Consider the following 21,553-nt stretch of genomic DNA (forward strand, 5'->3'; position numbering starts at 1 on the left):
AGTAGTCACATTGGAAGACTGCCATTTCCAGAGATGGTTTGTAAACATGTTACTGAGAAGAACTAGAAATAGTCAAGTTGTCCAGGAGGCCACACATTATCTTTAAAAAGAAGAATGTAACTAAATAAAAGCTCTAACTGAATAAATTTTATTCTAACTGATCTCAATAATCATGCATTCATAAAAGCAGGGCCTATATGAAGCTCAGAAGGGGGGCCAGAGAAATAATGTTAAGCAGAATGAGTCCAGCTCTGTGTCTGGAAAAGAGCCAGGTGGATATTTGGGTAGCAGAGTGTAAAGAACACGGGCTTTGCCAGGGATACTTGTTGTGATCCACTTAAAGAGCTAGGACGCTTCAGGACTTGTGGGTTGAAGTCAGGTAGTCCTAGAATTGAATCCCAGCTCTGTTATTTGGACAACCTTGAGCAAGTGATAATCCCCCTGGACTTCAGTTTCCTTTCTTAAAAAGGATGATATGCTGCCCACTAGTGGGTTGGAACCAGTCCTGGGATGCCCTGGGCTCTGCAGCCAGCTGCCCTGAGACCCTGCCCAGTCTACCGATGGGCTGGCACTGGTTTTGGGAGCCTCTAGGCTGTGCAGCCAACCACACTGGGACCTAACACTGCCCACCAGTGGGCCAGCAGCCACCACACTAGGCAGGGCCTGGCAGGCAACAAGGCCAGTGCCAGCCTCGCCTAACAGCGTGCCCACTGTAGTCAGCCCTGGCATAAAAAAAGGGCCCATGCAGCCAACATAGGGGGAACCCCTAGAGCATATAGCTCTGGTGAACAGAGAGGAGTGTGCTGCTCAGACCCATAGAATGTCTCCGACATAAGGGCACTTCTCTAAGATTGGGAAACATAACCAACCTACCTAATACATACAAACACAGAGAATTAGGCAAAATGAAGAGACAAAGATATATGTTCCAAATGAGGAACAAGACAAAATCCCAGAAAAACTAAGTGGAGATAAGCAATGTACCCAATAAAGTTTAAGGTAACGATCATAAAGATGGTCAACAAACTCAAGAGAAAAATGGATGAACACAGTGAGAAGTTTAACAAAGAGCTAGAAAATATAAAGAACCAAACAGAGCTGAAGAGTACAAGAACAGAAATAAAAAAATATACTAGAAGGAATCAACAGTAGATTAGATGATATGGAAGAATGGATCAGTGAACTGGAAGACAGCAGAGGAAATCACTCAAGCTGAAAAGAAAAACAAAAACAAACAAACAAAAAACAGTTTAAGAGACCTCCAGGACAACATCGAGCATGCTAACATTCACATTATAGGGGTCACAGAGGAGGAGAGAGAGAGAGAAAGGGGCAGAGAACATATTTGAAGACATAATAGCTGAAAATTTCCCTAACCTGGGAAGAAAAAAACAGGCATTCAGGTTCAGGAATCACAAAGAGTCCCAAACAAGATCAACCTAAAGAGGTCCACATTAAGACACATTGTAAGTAAAATGACAGAAATTAAAGTGAGAATCTTAAAAACAGCAAGGGAAAAGCAACTAGTTATGTACAAGGAAATTCCCATAAGACTGTCAGCTGACATTTTAGTAGACACTCTGCAGGCCAGAAGGGAGTGGCACGATATATTCAAAGTGATGGAGAAAACCTACAACCAAGAATACCCTACCCAGCAAGGCTATCATTCCGATTTGAAGGAGAGAGAAAGAGTTTTACAGAGAAGCTTTAAAAGCTAAGAGAGTTCAGCACAACTAAATCAGCTGTACAAGAAATGTTGAAGAGATGTCTCTAAGTGGAAAAGAAAAGGCCACAGTAGAAATATGAAAATTACAAAAGGAAAAATCTCATTGGTAAAGGCAAATATACATTAAAGGTAGTAGATCAACTACTTATAAAGCTAGTAGGAAAGTTAAAAGACAAAAGTATTAAAATCATCTATATCCAAAATAATTAGTTAAGGGATACACAAAACAAAAAGATGTGAAATATGATGTCAAACACATTAAATGTGGGGAGAGGGAGCAAATATGCAAGGCTGTTACAATGCATCTGAACTTGAGATCAACTTAAATTTATATATATATATATGTTTATATATGTATGTGTGTACAGAGCTTGTTATATTTAAACCTCATGGTAACGACAAAACCAAAAATCCAAAATAGATACACACACACAAAAGATAAAGGAGTCCAAACATTAAAGATAATCATCAAATCCTAAGGGAAGAAAACAAAAGAAGAAGAAAGGAACAAAAAAGAGCTTCAAAACAACCAGAAAACAATGAACAAAATGCCAGTAAGTATATACCTATTAATAATTACTTTAAATATAAATGGACTAAATGCTTCAAGCAAAAGACATAAAGTGGCTGAATGGATTTAAAAAGAAAAAAGACACATATATATGCTGCCTACAAGAGACTCACTTCAGATCTAAAGACACACACAGACTGAAAGTGAGGGGACTGAAAAAGGTATTGCATGCAAATGGAAAACAAAAGAAAGTTGGGGTACCAATATTTATATCAGACAAGATAGACTTTAAAACAAAGATTGTAACAAGAGACAAAGAAGAACACTACATAATGATAAAGGGGTCAATCCCACAGGAAGATATAACAATTGTAAGTATATATGTACCCAACATAGGAGCACCTAAATACTTACAGCAAATATTAACAAACATTAAGGGAGAAATTGACAGTTACACAATAATAGTAGGGGACTTTAACACCTTACTTACCTCAATGGATAGATCAACCAGATGGAATATCAATAGGGAAACACTGGCTTTAAATAATGCATTAGACAAGATGGACTTAATAGACATTTATATAGAACATTCCATCCAAAGGCAGAATACAGTCTTTTCAAGGGCACATACATGGAACATTCTCCAGGATAGATCAAATGCTAGGCCACAAAACAAGTCTCAGTAAATTTAAGAAAATTGAAATCATATCAAATATCTTTTTTGACCACACTGCTATGAGACTAGAAATTAACTACAAGAAAAAAAAACAAAACCTGCAAAACCCACAAATGTGGAGATTAAACAATGTGCTACTAAACAGCCAATGGGTCACTGAAGAAATCAAAGAGGAAATGAAATAATACCTGGAGACAAATGAAAATAACACAATGATCCAAAATCTTTTAGCAAAAGCAGTTCTAAGAGGGAAGTTTATGGTGATACAAGCCTACCTCAGTAAACAAGTAAAATCTCAAACAACCTAACCTCATTCCTAAAGGAAAAAAAAAAAAAAAAGACCAACATAACCCAAAGTTAGTAGGAGGAAGGAAATAATAAAAATCAGAGCAGATATAAATGAAATAGAGACTTAAAAAAATAGAAAAGCTCAATGAAACTAAAAGCTGTTTCTTTGAAAGAATAAACAAAATTGATAAAACTTTAGCTAGATTCATCAAGAAAAAAAGAGAGCCCAAATCAGAAATGAAAAAGAAGTTACAACCAACACCACAGAAATACAAAGGATCATAAGTGGGAATTCCCTGGCAGTCGAGTGGTTAGGACTCTGCGCTTCCACTGCAGGGGGTACAAGTTCGATCTCTGGTTGGGGAACTAAGATCCCACACGCCATGCAGTGTGGCCAAAAAAAAAAAAAAAGGATCATGAGAGATTACTAAGAATAATTACACACCAATAAAATGGACAACCTAGAAGAAACCGACAAAGCCCTAGAAATGCACAATATCTCAAGACTGAATCAGGAAAAAATAGAAAATATGAACAGCCCAATTATCTAAATTATCTCAATTATCAATGAAATTGAATCAGTATTTTAAAAATCCCAACAAACAAAAGTCCAGAGCCAGACAGCTTCACAGGTGAGTTCTACTAAACATTTAAAGAAGAGTTAAGAGACTTCCCTGGTGGCACAATGGTTAAGACTCCATGCTCCCAATGCAGGGGGCCTAGGTTTGATCCCTGGTCAGAGAACTAGATCCCACATGCATGCTGCAACTAAGAGTTTGCAGGCCACAACTAAGGAGCCCACGTGCCACAACTAAGACCTGGTGCAACCAAATAAATAAATAAATATTAAAAAAAAAAAAAAGAGGAGTTAACACCTATCCTTCTCAAACTTGTCCAAAAAATTACAGTGGAAGGAACACTTCTGAACTCATTCTACAAGGCCAGTGTCCCCTTGTACTAAAACCAGACAAAGATACGCCCCCTCCACACACACACAAACACAAACATTACAGGCCACTATTATGGATGACCATAAATGCAAAAATCCTCAACCAAATTCAACAGTACATTAAAGGATCATATACCATGATCAAGTGGGATTTATTCCAGAGATGCAAGGATGGTTCAATATCCGGAAATCAATCAATGTGATACACCACATTAACAAACTGAAGAATAAAAATCATATGATCTATTTCAATAAATGCAGAAAAAGCCTTTGACAAAATTCAACATCTATTTATGATAAAAACTCTCCAGAAAGTGGGTATAGAGGGAACATACCTCAACATAATAAAGGCCATATATGACAAGCACATGGCTATCATAATACTCAATGGTAAAAAGCTGAAAGTATTTCCTCTAAGATCAGGAACAAGACAAGGATGCCCACTCTTGCCACTTTCATTCAACATAGTATTGGAAGTCCTAGTCATAAAAATCAGACAAGAAAAAGAAATAAAAGAAATCCAACTTGGAAAGGAAGAAGTAAAACTGTCACTGTTTGCCGATAACATGATACTATACATAGAAAATCCTAAAGTCAACACCAGAAAACAACTGGTGTTTCTAGAACTAGAGCTCATCAATGAATTCAGTAAAGTTGCAGGATACAAAATTAATATATAGAAATCTGCTGTGTTTCTATAAACCAACAACAAACTATCAGAAGGAGAAATTAAGAAAATAATTCCATTTACAATCACATCAAAAAAGAGTAAAATACTTAGGTATAAATCTAAGGAGGTGAAAGACCTGTAACTCAGAAAACTGTAAGATACTGATGAAAGAAAGTGAAGATGACACAAACAAATGGAAAGATATACTGTACTCATGGATTGGAAAAATTATTATTGTTAAAGTGACTGTACTAACCCAAAGGCAATCCTTATCAAAATACCAATGGAATTTTTCACTGAACTAGAACAAATAATTCTAAAGTTTGTATTAAACTCAAAAGAACCTGAATAGCCAAAACAATACTGAGAAAGAACAGAGGTGAAAGCATCACACACTTTGATTTCAAACTATACTACAAAGCTACAGTAATAAAACAGTATGGTACTGGCACAAAAACAGACATAGATCAATGGAACAGAATAGAGAGCTCAGAAACGATCCCACACTCATATGTGGCATTAATCTACAACAAATGAGGCAAGAACATACAATGGGAAAAAGACAGCCTCTTCAATAAATGGTGTTGGGAAAACTGGACAGCTAAATGCAAAAGAATCAAGCTAGACTATTTCTCATGCCATATACAAAAATAAACTCAAAATGGATTAAAGACTTAAATATAAGACCTGAAACCATAAAAATTCTAGAAGAAGACATAGGGGGTATGCTCTTTGACATGGGTCTTAGCAATAATGTTTTGGCTATGTCTCCTCAGGAAAGGAAACAAAAGCAGAAATAAACAAGTGGGACTATATCTGACATTATCGAACTGTAGAATCAATCCCAGCAACTGTCTACTTCTGAACTTGTTTTCTTAAAGAAAGAAACCTCTAATTTGTGTAAGTCTGTAGGGCTAGTTTTTGCTTACTTGCAGTCAAGTGCAATTCCAAATTGATATATTAAAATTTAGATTGGATTTAAAATATTATGCAGGTCAATGGAATATTTGTTACATTTATCTCCTCCATAACAAGGTACCTTGTATTATGTAAAATGGGAACACATTGTCCACCGTCAAGACATCTGACTGAAGGACTGCTTTGGTGAGTTGTTAATTTCTTGGATGTATCACATTGCATTTAGATAACTAGACAACTTTTTTTTTTGGCCTCCTTGTATCTCTGTTGCTGTGCGTGGGCTTTCTCTAGTTGTGGCAAGCAGGGGCTACTCTTTGTTGTGGTGTGCGAGTTTCTCATTGCAGTGGCTTCTCTTGTTGTGGAGCACAGGCTCTAGGCACATGGGCTTCAGTAGTTGCGGCACACAGGCCCTAGAGTGCGCAGGCTTCGGTAGTTGTGGCGTGTGGGCTCAGTAGTTGCGGTGCACGGGCTCTAGGGCACATGGGCTTCAATAGTAGTTGTGGTGTGTGGGCTCAGTAGTTGTGGCTCACAGGCTCTAGAGTGCAGGCTCAGTAGTTGTGGCACATGGGCTTAGTTGTTCCACAGCATGTGGGATCTTCCCGCTCCAGGGACCAAAACTGTGTCCCCTGCATTGGCAGGCAGATTCTTAACCACTGCACCACCAGGGAAGTCCCAAACAGACTTAAAACCAAGAGATCTAGCAGGCTGTTTGGAACCACAGATGTGAACACCTGACCTTTTCTCAATAGCCATTTCTCTTCTTTTTATCATAATACAGAAATATTTCTACTAATGACATATACCAAACTTGGGGACAAAATGATGTATCCAATCTTGCAGTGACTATATTAAGATACATTCTTTTAAAATATACAACTTTAGTTCAGCTTTATAAATAGATTCCATCACGACTTGTGCTTCTCCTTCTATAGCAGAGAGTTGTCTGTCACTGGGAATCAGCTGCTCAACCAACTCATTTCCCAGCTTCCTTGTGCTTAAGGGCACTGTTTGGCTGGTAGAATGAATGGCAGTGATGTGCTTTGTTTCCAGGCCTGCCCAGCTCAAAAAGTCCCCCACAGGTGTCCCTACTCTTTCCCCCCTTTCTGGCTGGGGAAATGGAAACGATTCCCAGGATGACCTTGGAAGCTATGTGTTGATTACAGAAACTCCATCAGCCTGGGTTCCTACCAGTCAGAGGGAGGAGAGCTGCCCTGCTGAGCTGTTCTCTTGCCCAGATCTCTTACATAAACTTCTATTATGTATGAGCCATTATACGTTTGGGTGTATATTTTATAGTACTTAGCTATCTAATGTGCGTTAGGAGCCAAGTAGTATTTATTCATTCATTGGCTATTGGAGTGTCTCCATGTGCCACCCTGGATCTGTGGCTTCGCCATGCTTTCTAACCAGCATGGCCCTAGCAAATGGCTCACCCTATTCCATGGAAGTGGAGCCACGTCCCAGATGAGGGCAGTAACACTTTTACTGTAATTAAGTTTCCAGAGCTTCCCTGTTGGTGCAGTGGTTAAGAATCCGCCTGCCAATGCAGGGGACACGGGTTCAAGCCCTGGTCCGGGAAGATCCCACATGCCGCGGAGCGACTAAGCCCGTGTGCCACAACTACTGAGCCTGCGCTCTAGAGCCCGCAAGCCACAACTACTGAGCCTGAGTGCCACAACTACTGGAGCCTGCGTGCCTAGAGCCCGTGCTCCACAACAAGAGAAGCCACCGCAATGAGAAGCCCGCGCACGCAACAAAGACCTAACACGGCCAAAAATAAATAAAATAAATTTATTAAAAAAAAAAAAGTTTCCATTCAGGGTTTGTAAATCGAAACCCACATTTTCTTCCCACAGTTTCCATTTCCTAGCTACATTCTTTCCAGACAAAGGATCCTTCTCCAGCTTTCCCCCTCCATGTCTGTTGACTTCAGATGGTAGCTAATCACCTCCAGCTGTACTGGCTCCTAGACCCTGCTGGCCTTGTTTCCTGTGCTTATGACAGGAAAACAAGGTCTCATGATTCCAACTCACTCAGTAGTTTCTAAAAATCTTTTAAAGCAGTAGAAACCTTTTTTCCAAATCTTTAGCTACAACTCAATCTGTAGAAACTGTTCTGATTGAAGTGGAAGTGATGGTGGTGATACTTCTCTTGCCAGATTCAGAGCCACTTCTGAGGTAGGATTCAAACTTGCTACCTGGTGAGGAGTCACACACATCCCTGTGGGGTTTTGTGCATTTCCTGACACTGTCTTCTGCCCTTAAATAGCCTCAGCTCTTCAGGAGTAGGTCCCAGAAAATCATTGCACTTGGGTAAGATCAGAAACTCCAGTTAACTAGCTCAGAATTGGTCAATCTTATGAGAAGGAACCAAGCAATTTCTGGGGTCTTGGGATGGCATCAATCATGACTGAGTGGAGGAGTGCTGTCACAATTAGGAGTTAGTGAAATACGTTCAGTATTGAGAATCAGAAGCAGGTTCTTTGAAGCCGATCTCTTCCCTTTAGGCAGAATCAAATATAAACCTCCCAGGTAGTGTGATGTTGTTTTCTTTCATGAGATAGTCTGAGTTTTACAACAAGTAAGACTTGAAAATTCTGACTCATGTACAGGTCAGGCTCACGGGAGGGCAGCAGGAAGGGAGAATGAATTTCTTAGCCACTGTTAGTCAGTACTTGATCCTCACCATCAGAGCCTGGAAGATCTACCAGGGGTTCTGACAACACTCCCAGGGCCTGTGGCTGGCACAACCGGGACCCAGTAGGGATATGGAAGTTGGGGTCCAGAAGTTCCTGCCTTCCCAGAGGCCTGGAATGTTAAAAAATAGCACACTGAAAATGTTTAACTTGTCTGCACACACTTTTGGCTTGTTCATGTTTTAATGTGTATTTTTATTTACAAAGTGAGATGATGTATAACATGATGCAGTTACAAACATTGGATATGTCCATTTTCATGAAAAAGTATATAAATATATTACAGGAAGTTCTAGATAGTAAACATTAGAAATTGATATAGTAAACATTTGCTACCTTTTTTTCTATGCCAATATTACTGTCATTTAAAGCTTAAATACTGGTTTCAAGTATCCCCTATAAAATAGCTCTAGTTTTAAAAAAATACTGGAAAATAATTTCGCTATAAACAAGATTGGTGTGTTAAAAATAGACTCAGTGTGTCCTTGTAACAATGTCAACTAGAGTCAAATGCTGCCTTAATCATCCCTAAGATCTGCATTATTCAGTTAGTGTTAAAAAAATCTTTGATAATTATCACAGGTTAAAGTAGCTGTAAACATACAGCATTTACCATTATTTATTGTTATTAAGAATGCCCCTCTAAGGTAGAGGAGAATAAGCATAATGATGTTTTATGGACTTACTGCCCTGTGATCTGTATTTTAAATGGACAGCAGGAGCGTCTGCTGGAAGTTAGCAGAGAAATGGACAGACATCCAGAAGGCTGTTCTTGTCATGTCATTTCAGAGGCAGGGCCTGCTCTTTCTCCTCTTCTTCAGCTTGAAGACGTGTCAGGACATAAAGGATGACTTGATAGCAGAAAATATACTGATCCTATAGCCGCCCCCCCACCCCCAAAAAAAAGAGGAAAAAAAAAAGAGAGCGAGAGAAGACTTTAGATGTATAATGTGAATATATATATATACATATAGCTTCACCACTACTGGAAGTGATACTTGAGTAATTTTGAAAATATGAAAACTTGTGTTATAGGGTTGAATGTAAGAAGCAGGGTATAGAATTGTGCACTGTCACAAAAATTATAAGAAACAGAAACCAGATTGACAAAATGTGGAGGGAAGAAGCCTTGGGGGTGGGTGGTGAGTGCTAACTGAAGTTGTCTCTGATGGGTGGGCCACTTCTATTTTTTTGTGCTTTGGTGATTTTTATGATTTGCTTTTATAATGGAAAAATAAACTTCCTACAAAATTTCCTCTAGACTTATTGAACTCATCTTGATGTTTTGAAATGTCAAGAAATTAATACCCAAGGAACTACACAAAATAACTGTCTTTAAATATTTTGGAACAAAAGAATATTTTTGATTTCAAAAATCAATGTTTTTTTGAAAATTAACTTTTTCAGTGAAATTAACTCTCTATTAAGTTGACAGTGCAGGGATCTGAGTTTTCCTGTTATTTGGCAAGGAATTAATGAGCCTGAAAATAAATGGGAAAAATTCACAGTATACTAAGTGGAAAGTAACAGTAATAACTACAGTTGAATCTCATTTAAAACAGTTGTGTGCATGTGAGCACACACACTGTGCACTAAAGAATGTTCGGAATGTTGCCTAAAATGTTAACAACTCTGAAGAAGAGGAATACAAGTAACCCTTTCATTTCCTTTTGCCCATTTGAATTTTAATTTGCCCACATTTTCCACACATTTATCCTTGACTTTCTCTCACGCCACAAACAATCCATTAGCAAACACTTCACATAATGCCCTTTTCTCCCTACATCCACACTCACCCCTCCAATCTGGGCCACCACTGCTTGCCACCTAACCAACCTCCTGCTTCTAACCCTGCACCCTCCTTCCCAATTCAATTTGGTCTTGTTTTAACACAGCAGCCAGAGTGGTCCTTTAAAATGGGAGTCAGGTCATGTCATTCTATACAGACAATTCTGCGATGGCTCCATCTCACTCAGAGGAAAGCCCAGGCCCTGGCCCTGTCACCTCCTCTCGCACTTCCCCTCCGGCTGCTTCCACCTCAGACACACTGGCCATGATTATTCTCGAACACACAAGACCCACTCCCACCTTGGACCTCCTCGCAGGTGGTTCTGTCTGCCTGAAAGGCTCTTACCCCCAGACATCTGCATGACCACCTGCTTCACGTCCTTCAAATCTTTGCTCAAGGGTTACGTCCTCAGTGGTGCCACTCTATTTAAAGTAGCACCCCAACCTGCCATGACTCATCCTCTTTACCCTACTCTTTTTCCCTCTAAAGCACTTATCACTTTCAAAGATCCTATATTGTTTACTTAGTTAAATAATAATAATAAAAATAAATAATAATAATAATAATAATAAACTAATAATAATAATAAATAATAATAAACTCAGGTTTATTATCTGCCTTCCTCATCACCATCCACTAGAAGATCTTTGTTATTCCATCAGGGATCTTCATCTTATTCACTGATATGCTCCAAGCATCTAGAAGAGTGCCTGGCATATAGTAGGCACTTAATAAACATCTGTTAAACAAGTGAACTTCCTGGGTCTAAAGAACTGCTTATACAAATCAGTATGTTTTTGTTACCTAGAAAAATATGACTGTGAATCAGCTTAATATTTAGGAGACTTAATTTGAATTAAAAAGGTATATGAAGGGAAAGTAGGCAAATTTAAATTTTAAAAATAGTAAACTTCTATATTCTTCAAGAGGTAGAGATAAATGAATTTATAGATATATGAAACTAGCTTCCACATCCCTCCCCCAATACAGACAAAAAGGGTAATGGAGCTATGCAGAGCAGACAGACAGTCTAAGTAATGCAGTCCCTGGGAAGGACCCAAGTCTGTAGGTCAGTGGGTGATTTAACCCATGTTTTGACTTCAGGTAAGAGAAATGAAAATGATCAAAACAGAGGATAAATGAACACTTTCCCAAGGGTGCCTTCTCCAAGCTAAGCAACTCCGTCCTCCCTTCCTGCCTTCTGGTCAATGCTGTTGAATCCATTCCCTCTCAGGAAATTTCTGTAGCAAGAAGATTACCTTTTATCTCTTTTTTAGGTTGGAAATGGGGAAGGAATGCCACTAATTACATGCTATTTTGTTCCACCCCAAATTTTTGCCCCCAATATACCATCCTATTCTCTGTAATCTATTCATTGTAGATATTGCATTTCCTCATTTTTTAAACTAAAAGGCAATATTTAAAAAAGATAGTCTAGAAATGTTTTCACAAAAATCTTCATCAGAAGGCACCAGCCAACACTCACCTCTGTCTGAACCATTCCATGTCGTTGTAGTCTCATGCAGCGCACTAAATCAGAGATGTCAAACTGCCAAAGGAAACAGAATCTGTATGTTAAATAAAAAGGATAACTGAATTTGAACCCCAAAGATTCACTAAGGAGTGGCTTACATAGATTTTTGCACCCCAATCTCCTTCCCCTTCTAGCAGTCTTGAGAAACTGTTCTGGACAAAATTAAGTTGGTGAACTGACTTTGCCATCATTTGATAATTTTATTTATGATTTTTTTTAAGAATTAGGAAGGTTATTCTATTTGAAAATCCCCAACAGAAATGCTCTTCCCTCTGAAATCTGACTAATTTCTAATATCTCCATTAAAAAAAAAAAAAAGGCAAAGTATTTTTCCTACATTTTGCGGCTCAGAATAAAATTCCTGATCTTTTTATTTTCCCAAGGGAGAAACAGACTATTTCATTTGTCCTACTTAAATTATCATGAGAGTGTGAAGAGCAAGACAGAACTGTTTTTAGCAAATTCTTCAAGAGGTAATGATTTTAATTACATATTCTGTGTACTAAGATATTCTAACATTCTAAGCATGATTTATACTAATTTAGGTTTTAAATAAGATTTTACTCTTATTAGCTTTAATTAGTAATAATTTAAAAAATTGGGAGTAATTGTTTAGAGATAGACTATTTAGCATCAATTTGCATAACAAAGTATTTCCCACCTATAGGTAACAATAACAAAAAACCCAGTAAAATAAATATAAGTTTGAAGTATTATTTCTTCTTGATTATGGCCTATGCAGTTTTGAACGTTTACTAAAATACAATTCTATGTAGTAAGAAAATTGTCATTCATACAAACTGATAAATAAAAAAAATTCCGAGTACTCACTTCAAGATCTTGACTGATTAATCCTAGAACCACATCTATGCATATCAGGGTCCCTGAACGTCCAATGCCGGCGCTGCAGTGTGTGGTGATTGGGCCCGATCTATGAATGTGTCTCATGTAAGAGATAAAAGTGAGCAAGTCGTCTGGCTGAGAAGGTGTATCGTGGTCTGGCCAGGCAGTGAAATTCAGATGAGAAATATGTCGCACCTCTCCTGTCTGAAATTGTACAACAGAATAAGTAGATAAAGGCATACTATGTTGTTCACATATAATTAGTTCTTCTTATTATTTTGTCCTTTTAAATTTTGACTTGGCCATTGGATTAGATCCAAGGAAAAGTGAAAGACAGACTCCATCAAACAACACACTGAGGGCCTTTATCAAGGAGGTTACTAGATCCACACTTTAAATATTGGTAAAAACGACTTTTTGGAAACCCTAAAAGCAAATTTACGTTTTGATATGAATAGCAACCTTTTTTAATGATCCCATTTCAAATTCACCTTAGATAAAAGCCACAGTCATTGCAGTGGCTTAAAAGCGCTACATGACGTGGCCCGGCTACCTCTCAGACCTAACCTCTTGCTCCTGGCCACTTTGCTCCAGCCATAGGGACCTCTCTGGTTCCTTAAAAACAGCAGGCACAGTTCAGTCTCAGGGCCTTTGCACTTGCTCTTTCTGACTGAAATGCTTCCCTCCCCCGAGATATCCCTGTGATGATGTTTTTCTCACAGCATCATCAACACCAGTATCTTTTCATTAGAAAATAAGGTCCATGAGGTCAGGGATTTCCTTTTGTTTGTGTTGTTAACTTCTGAATCCCTATATTCCATAACAGGGCCTAAGCTCTATAAACATGTGTTGATTAAATAAACAAGTCATTTAAGGAATATTGAACAATTGTGCTAGCATAAGTAATGGGTAGGCTGGTGTAAATGAATAAGGAAGTATAATCTTTAATTCTTTGTAAAATCACAAATCAAAAATCATGAAGGAATTTCTCAGGCTGTGTTTACATGCCACCAATAACACTGAGTCAGTAAGTTTTGTTTCTATGAAAGTAAAATTATTCTGTTTCTTTAACAAAGTTAAAACGCCAATAGGAAACACATTACTCAAACTGAGTATTACTGGGTGGAGGAAGGAAATAAAGTGAGGGGGTGTGGAGGTGAGGAAACAGTAGCAGCTTTACTTAAGGTATACCCACTTATCTAATTCAAGCTAAATTTATTCAGTGCTTAGGTGGCTGCAATAGGAATTACCTGAATAACAAACATTTATGCTACAATTGTTCCTGTATTACCAAATACGTTGTCTTTATGGGGGAATATTTGCTACTTAGAGGTTTTTAAAAAACAGTTTTATTGAGTCTACTTAGAGGTCTGACTTGAAAAATGTTTCCAGCACATAGCTTCTGAGCCATTCTGTGCTATCTATCACAAAGCAAAGGATGATGGTTGATCCTGTAAAAGTCCTGTATTATCATTTTCATTTAATACAGTACATACTGGAGGAAACTATTCGGCAGCATTCATGAAGAGGGTCACATTTAAGCTTATATTAGATTAAGGATAGTAGATGGAATTAGTTCCACTGAAATGGGACCCAAGAAGTCATTGGCTTTTATTCAGAAACACATTGATATAATCATGGAAAGATTTAATCCATGTACCTGAATGTCTTCTAGGGTCATTGCCCTCACTACAAAGCCCTTTAGCTGCTGCACTCTCACAAGAGCCAGTCGAAGCCTGTCGCTGACCATTGTTGTTTTGCCTAGGACATTAGGCCAATAGCGCTGGCACTTGATTTTTTCCCCTTCTACTTCTTGGGTCATCATGGCTATCACTGTGGATTTTTGTTCCCAAATCATCTGCCAGAAATCTCCAACGGTTGTAGGGAGAGGTCCTTGGCAGGCAATGTAGACGAATTCTTCTCTCCCCACTGGTATCTTAATGAAGCTGGCGTTGATATATCCACCTTCATCTCCAAGAGGCACTCTTGTAGCATCGTCTGTGAATTTCCAACCACAAAACAGAGCCATCTATATCATGCATTTTTAAACAAGAGCCCTATAGACAAGGTGAGTCAAAGATTATTAGAATTTCCTCATAACCATAGATGAAATCACAAAAACATTTTAATAAACGCATATTTTCAAACTGCAGTACAGTCAAATCATTTTGCACATTTCCCTCATATTTAAGATGTCAACTCAGTTTCAGAAAAAATTAGATATTGTTCACATAGATTTGGTTGGAAAAAATCAAAATTAATAAATTAATGAATGCATTTAGAACTTCTTAATAACTAGGGAAACACAACTTTGCTACTTCTCCATTGTTATTTTAATAATGATGACAATAGTAAATTTAATATGAATGAAAATTTTGAAAATGATTTCATAAAAATTAGTATTACAGTGAAACTATTACTTATTACAAATATAATTGGCACAATTAATTCTTGCTTATCTAATTATCATCTTTTGAGTAAGCAGCCAAAATAATAAACTAACTCAATAAATAAAAAGGTAGCTCACTTTATTCTCCAGGCATTGTAATTTCATATAGTCAAAATACATATTTTCAAACCAAGCTCCCCCAGTAAAAAGTGTATATAAACCATCTCATCCAAGAGAATTAATCTGTATGTACTTATACATTAGAAGTCATTTCAATCTCAAATATAACTGGTTATTTCTGTGATTACCAAATTATGACATTTAGTAATAGATTTCAAAATCCTCCATCAATTGCCCTTCTATTATTTGACTTCTATCTCTTGATCCATGGAAACAAATCTACTCAGTAGTTTTGGATTTATGGCTTATCCCATTCTACTTTGAGATACTAGTCTGCCATTTTTTTTGCCCAAAACAATTAGCACCTACTTTATGCCAAACCATGATCAATTCCATTTTAAAAATCCTGTCTAAGATTCAATTCTTAAAGGAAGTTTTCTAAAATGAATTTTGTGTCTTCCACTTTGATTGAAAAAATTCAATTGTATTATTATTTATTGCATGATTTGTCACTATTGGTTATGTAATTTATCTTTGAATTTATGACTTCCTGGCAAAGATAAGGTCAGTATGTCATATCATGTAATCCAACATGATTATATATGTAAATGTGGCTTGTGATTATTATAAGAAGTTGCTAGATGTTAATATTTTAGCTATATACATATATTCATATATATATATTTTTAACATCTTTATTGGAGTATAATTGCTTTACAATGGTGTGTTAGTTTCTGCTTTGTAACAAAGTGAATCAGTTATACATAAGTTCCCATATCTCTGCCCTCTTGCGTCTCCCTCCCTCCCACCCTCCCTATCCCACCCCTCTAGGTGGTCACAAAGCACCGAGCTGATCTCCCTGTGCTATGCAGCTGCTTCCCACTAGCTATCTATTTTACATTTGGTAGTGTACATATACATATTTTTTAAAAACCACATTGATTGGTGAAATGGGTGAAATATGGGTAAAAAGAATTGCTATTTTTTTCTTCCTGTTATCTTAAACAATTCAAAGTACAATGTAACTTGGTAGTCCCATGGTGGCCACACACACGTATACAGCTGTTATTTACCACAGGCATTTCTCTAAACTTAAAATAGTAGAATAAATAGAATTGATTGTGACACATGACCTAAGAAATTGCTTATCTAGAAGCCAATTCCTATTTTTAAAAAGACTTTAAAAATTCATCAATGTCTGAAGAAATGTTTAAGATGCCTCTAATCAATTTTCAGAATACACAGATAATTTTATAAATTTATTTATTTTATTTATTTATTTATTTATTTTTGGCTGCGTTGGGTCTTTGTTGCTGTGCACGGGCTTTCTCTAGTTGTGGTGAGCGGGGGCTACTCTTCATTGCGGTGCGCAGGCTTCTCACTGCGGTGGCTTCTCTTGTTGCAGAGCACTGGCTCTAGGTGCACAGGCTCAGTAGTTGTGGCTCGCGGGCTCTAGAGCGCAGGCTCAGTAGTTGTGGCACACGGGCTTAGTTGCTCTGCATCATGTGGGATCTTCCTGGACCAGGGCTTGAATCTGTGTCCCCTGCATTGGCAGGCGGATTCTTAACCACTGCACCACCAGGGAAGCCCCACAGATAATTTTAAAAGAATTCAGGTTGTATATATAAATTTATTTGTTACTGATGTAAATCTCTGAATGTGTGTGCCTGCGTGTGTGCACACTTACGTGAGAGATAAGGTAAACTAGTACATAAGTTTTAAATCAGTTTAAATTATATTAAACATACATTTGATCTGAAGCCAAATTGGAACTTACAGGGAAGTATATTTTTATATCGGTTCTTCCTTCTATTTTCCTTAGTTTGTCCAATTAGACACTGATCCAAAGGTTTTAATTCTTGAAGATTCTGTAAGCAAAAGTGGAAATAAAATTAAATTTGTTGAGATAAATAGTAATTCAGTAATGATTGCAAATGCTTTTTTAAAAAATAAATTTATTTATTTTATTTATTTTTATTTTTGGCTGCCTTGGATCTTCGCTGCTGCGCGTGGGCTTTCTCTAGTTGCAGCGAGCAGGGGCTGCTCTTCGTTGTGGTGTGCGGGCTTCTCATTGCGGTGGCTTCTCTTGTTGTGGAGCATGGGCTCTATGCACTTGGGCTTCAGTAGTTGTGGCTCGTGGTTCTAGAGCACAGGCTCAGTAGTTGTGGTGCACAGGCTTAGTTGTCCCGCGGCATGTGGGATCTCCCGGACCAGGGCTTGAACCCGTGTCCCCTGCATTGGCAGGTGGATTCTTAACCACTGAGCCACCAGGGAAGCCCCTGCAAATGCTTTAAATGTGCAGGGTGCAAAACTGACTATTGATCAGGGCAAATTTGACTGTTAAGAAACAGATATGTCCTGTCAAGACAAATAAGCCTGCAGTCCCAATACTAATTCAATATACCAGTTGTTGAAATATATTGTTGCAAATATCTTTAACATGTTGTAGTCAACTAACTTCGTGAGGCAGCAGTTTGTATCTTAATTTTAAATTTCAGCTTAAAGATGTCTATAATTTCATTTTAGAAAAAAAAAACACAATTCATGAAAACAATTTTGGCTTAAAGTAATGAGCTGGAGCAGAATTTCTTGCATTACTGTCTCTGGGGTCACAGAATATTCCACGTGGTAGAATTGTGGTAAGACAGTCCTAAATTCTAAAGTCAACTCTTTCTCACTTTTCATTCACTCATTAATTAATCCATCCATCCATCTAGCCATCCAAGTCAACCAATATACATTGAAAATGCCTACTATAAGCAAGGCACTGTAATAAGTGCTGGGAATACACTAGAGAGAAAGAAGATGCGATTTGGGCTGTCCTGGAGACCACAGGCTACTGGGAGAAAGAGGCAGTAAAAGAGTAAACAAACAAATATTGCGATATATGCTTTGAAGAAATTAACAAGCTGCTGTGATACAGAAAAATAAACATCTGCTTTATAAAGGGTTGTGATGGAAGGTCTCTGAGATGGTAATATTTAAACTTAAGACCTTAAAGAAGAAATCACGTCTGCAAAATGGAGAGAAAGAGTATAACTTAACATTGTGAACCTGTTTCCAAATCCATACAATGGGATTTAAAATATTTTGAGCATTATACACAAAGCATCTAGCACACTGTTGAAGCTCTCAGTAGAAGTTATCTCCTTTCACTTCAGGGTCTACAAAAAGCTCAGGATGTGGGCAAGTAAGCAGATGGTTTGAGGGAGATGGGCAAGGTAGACCCCCAAACCACAGTGGTGCTACATTATTCTTTGGCCTAGTGGTAAGTAATGGATGGGGCCAGCAAGACCACAGGAGCAAGGCCTCTGAAGCACTGCTGCTTTGAACTGGGGGGCACATTCTTGGAGCTGTATTAAAATAAAAACTGTTGCTAACGATGAATCACATCTTTAGTGTATTAACTATGAAGTTTAGTGGATGGTTGGAATTGACACTTGACTTTTTAAAAAAACTCTTTAGCCTTACATATGAGAATAATCTTCAGGGAGATTTATCAAGCTCCGAAGCTGCTAAAGAGATCCCTTTAAATCAATACTATTAGGATCCTAATTAGAAAAATTAATTTACTGCTAGAAATGACAAGATGGTGCTTTTATAGTTGGAAGTTGTAAAGTAATAGACATTTTCAAGATTCTTAAAATTTCTCCTAACCTTGCAGAAAACTTTGTTGGAGAAAGAACCATTGTCAAAAGCCCCTTACCTCTAGCTCCTTAGACGGAATTCCTTGATCTAGTAAACCCCGCAACATTCGAATGACTGATTTCAACTCCGAACCGGTGTATTTACTGGAGGGAAGCACTTTGACAATGGGGAGTGTGGTGAGCTCCTCATCTGTCAGAAAGGGATGACCTAACAAGAAGATGGCAGTTGATTAAAAAAAAAAAAAAAAAAAAAAAATTCCCCCCAGAATTGATTTAGCCAATAAGAGAGCTAATTTTAGCCAGTAAGAGAACCAATTTGATCCTATTCTCACCTCATCTATTTTTTACAAAAGTGAGAGTCTTTGAATTAATAAGGCAATAGAACTAATAAGTAGGCAGATAACTACAATCATCAAAGGAAAATCCTGGCCATAGCAAGATCCTTGTACCCAACTTTTAAGGGAACACCTCACTGACTGTTCAGAGTTCTTAAGGCTCTTGGCTGTCAATTTCTTACAGATTCTAAAGGAGTTTAAATTGTTTCTCTTTGCTTCTCTGGACCCAAATGGCACTGTTTACTTGATGAGAATGTATTTAGTCCTGTTTTTATTTTGCATTTAAATTAGCCTCCAAGCACATGGAGAAAAGATGAAGGGAGATGCTTCAGAAATTCCTTACAAGGGGACATTGCACTAGAAACACTGATTTCTCCCCTCTCTACCCACCCTTGGTACTCAGTGCCACTATCTCTGTCATTTGATAGTTTTCTCCATGCAAATGAAATCCTAAGAGTCTTTAGGAGTTTATCAAACAAGTGCTATCAATGTCTAAGAAGAGATACGTGTCTAACTTAGCACCTGCTCTATCTATGGAAAATGCTGATAACAGAAGGCAACTGTTATCCTGGAAAAAAGTAGGAGAGACTTCTTGCTATAGTCTGCACAAGTGTAGCTTTAATTACATCAATCAGTTGATAAAAGCATTTTGATGATGCAGCTACTATGCACGCAACAGTAATTCCAGGCACTGGGGGATCTCAAGAAGCTTAAGGTCTGTCTGGGGTGAAGACTAGTTGTGAATACAAAATCCAATCATATGAAATAACTGTAAACTTTTACAGAACTGAGTGTGAATGCAACAGGAGCTCAGAGGCTGGCGAGATGAACCTGGGTTACAGGATTTGAGCATTTCCATTGACACCAACAATCCAACTAAATCAAAAAAGTGTTAATTCGACTCCTTTAATTTCTTTCAACAATGACTTCAAATTACAAAACTGTGTTCTTTCACTGCATTAATATAACATTTCCTTATATGAAAAAAGAGAAATAAAACGCTGAATAGAACTTCATTTATCTACTGGCTCAGTATAAAACAAGAGAGGCAGTAATAGTGAGGACAACCAACTGACTCTTGCTCTTAAAAATTTTCCTATCTTTGAGCTATTCTTCTTACTTTACTATAAATAAAATGTGCTCCTCGACTTCTTATTCCAAGATGGCAAAATTGTGACTCTGTGTTTCCACTTAAAGTATTTATACATCTATTTACATGTTTTACTCCAAGCCACTGAGAATTTTAGCCTAATAACTGTGCAAATATCTGGTCAATAAATGAATGTTGATGTTTGTCTATGTGATTTAACTTTATGTATAGAACTTAATAATGTAGACATATGGTAAAATAACATATCCATATATTCTGAAAACTGTAATTTTCAAACTTATTTTTTCTACCTATTGTTTTTGATTTTAAAAGTTGCTAATAAATTTCTTGCCTTTATTGGAATCTTCGTGGTTTGTCATTTCTATTGGCAATTCATCACTTCCCCATGTTATTTCATCATCATCATCAGTCTTCTTTTCTGCTGACTTGTGAATTAAGCTATGACAACAAAACACATTTATATTTTCTTCAGTTATGTGTCCAAAATAAATTGAAATATTATGTCCTTGAACTACATATTTCCACTACAATTATTATGGTATTTAAAAATAGATTATCTGATTTAAAAAACCTTAAATCCACAATTCCTAAAATTTATTGGTAGATATAAATTAAACTGAGGTACAGAATTGTTTAATATAGTTTAAATTTTGTCCTCAAACAAATCCCAAGTCTTTGAACCTTAGGTTGAAGGAGTCCTCTTGGGGATGGAGAAGGTGGTGGTTTGTTTCCACCCTTCCACTTGGATGAATGATTACAACTGTGTAAGTAGAGCTCTCTTTTGTTTTTTTTAACAGCTGTCTATTGTACTGTATGAATGATTCTTCATTTAATTACAGAAGTCCCTACTGATGGACATCAGTCTTTCACTACAATTGGGGGTGAAAAGGACACTCTGGTATCTGGGCACTCACTTAATGTAATAAAACTCAGTACAAGTTCTCATTATTCTAGGGGTGCACAGCAGATGCCATCTCTCGGGTAAGGTGGGTGGCTAGAAAAGAGAAACTAGGTAGAAGAATAACATTTAGTGATAAGATGGGATGAAAAAGGATAATGCAAAGGCCTGAATACATTTTTAACTTTCTGATACTCAGGGGAACAAAGCACAGTACATTTTGTCTGATGACATTATTATACACCATTAAGGCAGGACATGCACTAATGCTCCCAAAACATTGTAACAGGACAGCAATTATGCTGCTTTTATGGTGGATGTTTTCCTCTGCTCCAACTAATTGTACATCACAATTAACATGTAATTTGCAAGTTCTGCATCCATGAGGTCTTTTTGGTCTTCTAGCAAGTATGCTTTGTTTGGAAGGATATGTTTTGGAGATCCTCCCATAAGG

At 37.5% G+C, this 21,553-nt stretch overlaps 1 protein-coding gene across 10 annotated transcripts in view; it reads right to left on the reverse strand.

Moving 5' to 3' along the window:
- Positions 1-9,016: 9,016 nt before the first annotated feature.
- The window catches only part of PTPN13 (protein tyrosine phosphatase non-receptor type 13), a 241,528-nt gene continuing 228,991 nt past the window's right edge, over positions 9,017-21,553 (reverse strand). For all 10 annotated transcript variants that reach the window (XM_059922684.1, XM_059922677.1, XM_059922675.1 and 7 more), the window contains 7 exons: positions 20,533-20,639; positions 18,815-18,963; positions 16,886-16,976; positions 14,260-14,597; positions 12,588-12,803; positions 11,709-11,771; positions 9,017-9,309 (listed from right to left, as the gene is read on the reverse strand). In XM_059922684.1, the coding sequence (XP_059778667.1) occupies positions 9,214-9,309; positions 11,709-11,771; positions 12,588-12,803; positions 14,260-14,597; positions 16,886-16,976; positions 18,815-18,963; positions 20,533-20,639 (1,060 nt within the window). In that variant the 3' untranslated portion in view covers positions 9,017-9,213. The remainder of the gene's footprint in view (positions 9,310-11,708; positions 11,772-12,587; positions 12,804-14,259; positions 14,598-16,885; positions 16,977-18,814; positions 18,964-20,532; positions 20,640-21,553) is intronic.

Source organism: Balaenoptera ricei, chromosome 5, assembly GCF_028023285.1.
Source record: "Balaenoptera ricei isolate mBalRic1 chromosome 5, mBalRic1.hap2, whole genome shotgun sequence".
Taxonomy (NCBI): domain Eukaryota; kingdom Metazoa; phylum Chordata; class Mammalia; order Artiodactyla; family Balaenopteridae; genus Balaenoptera; species Balaenoptera ricei.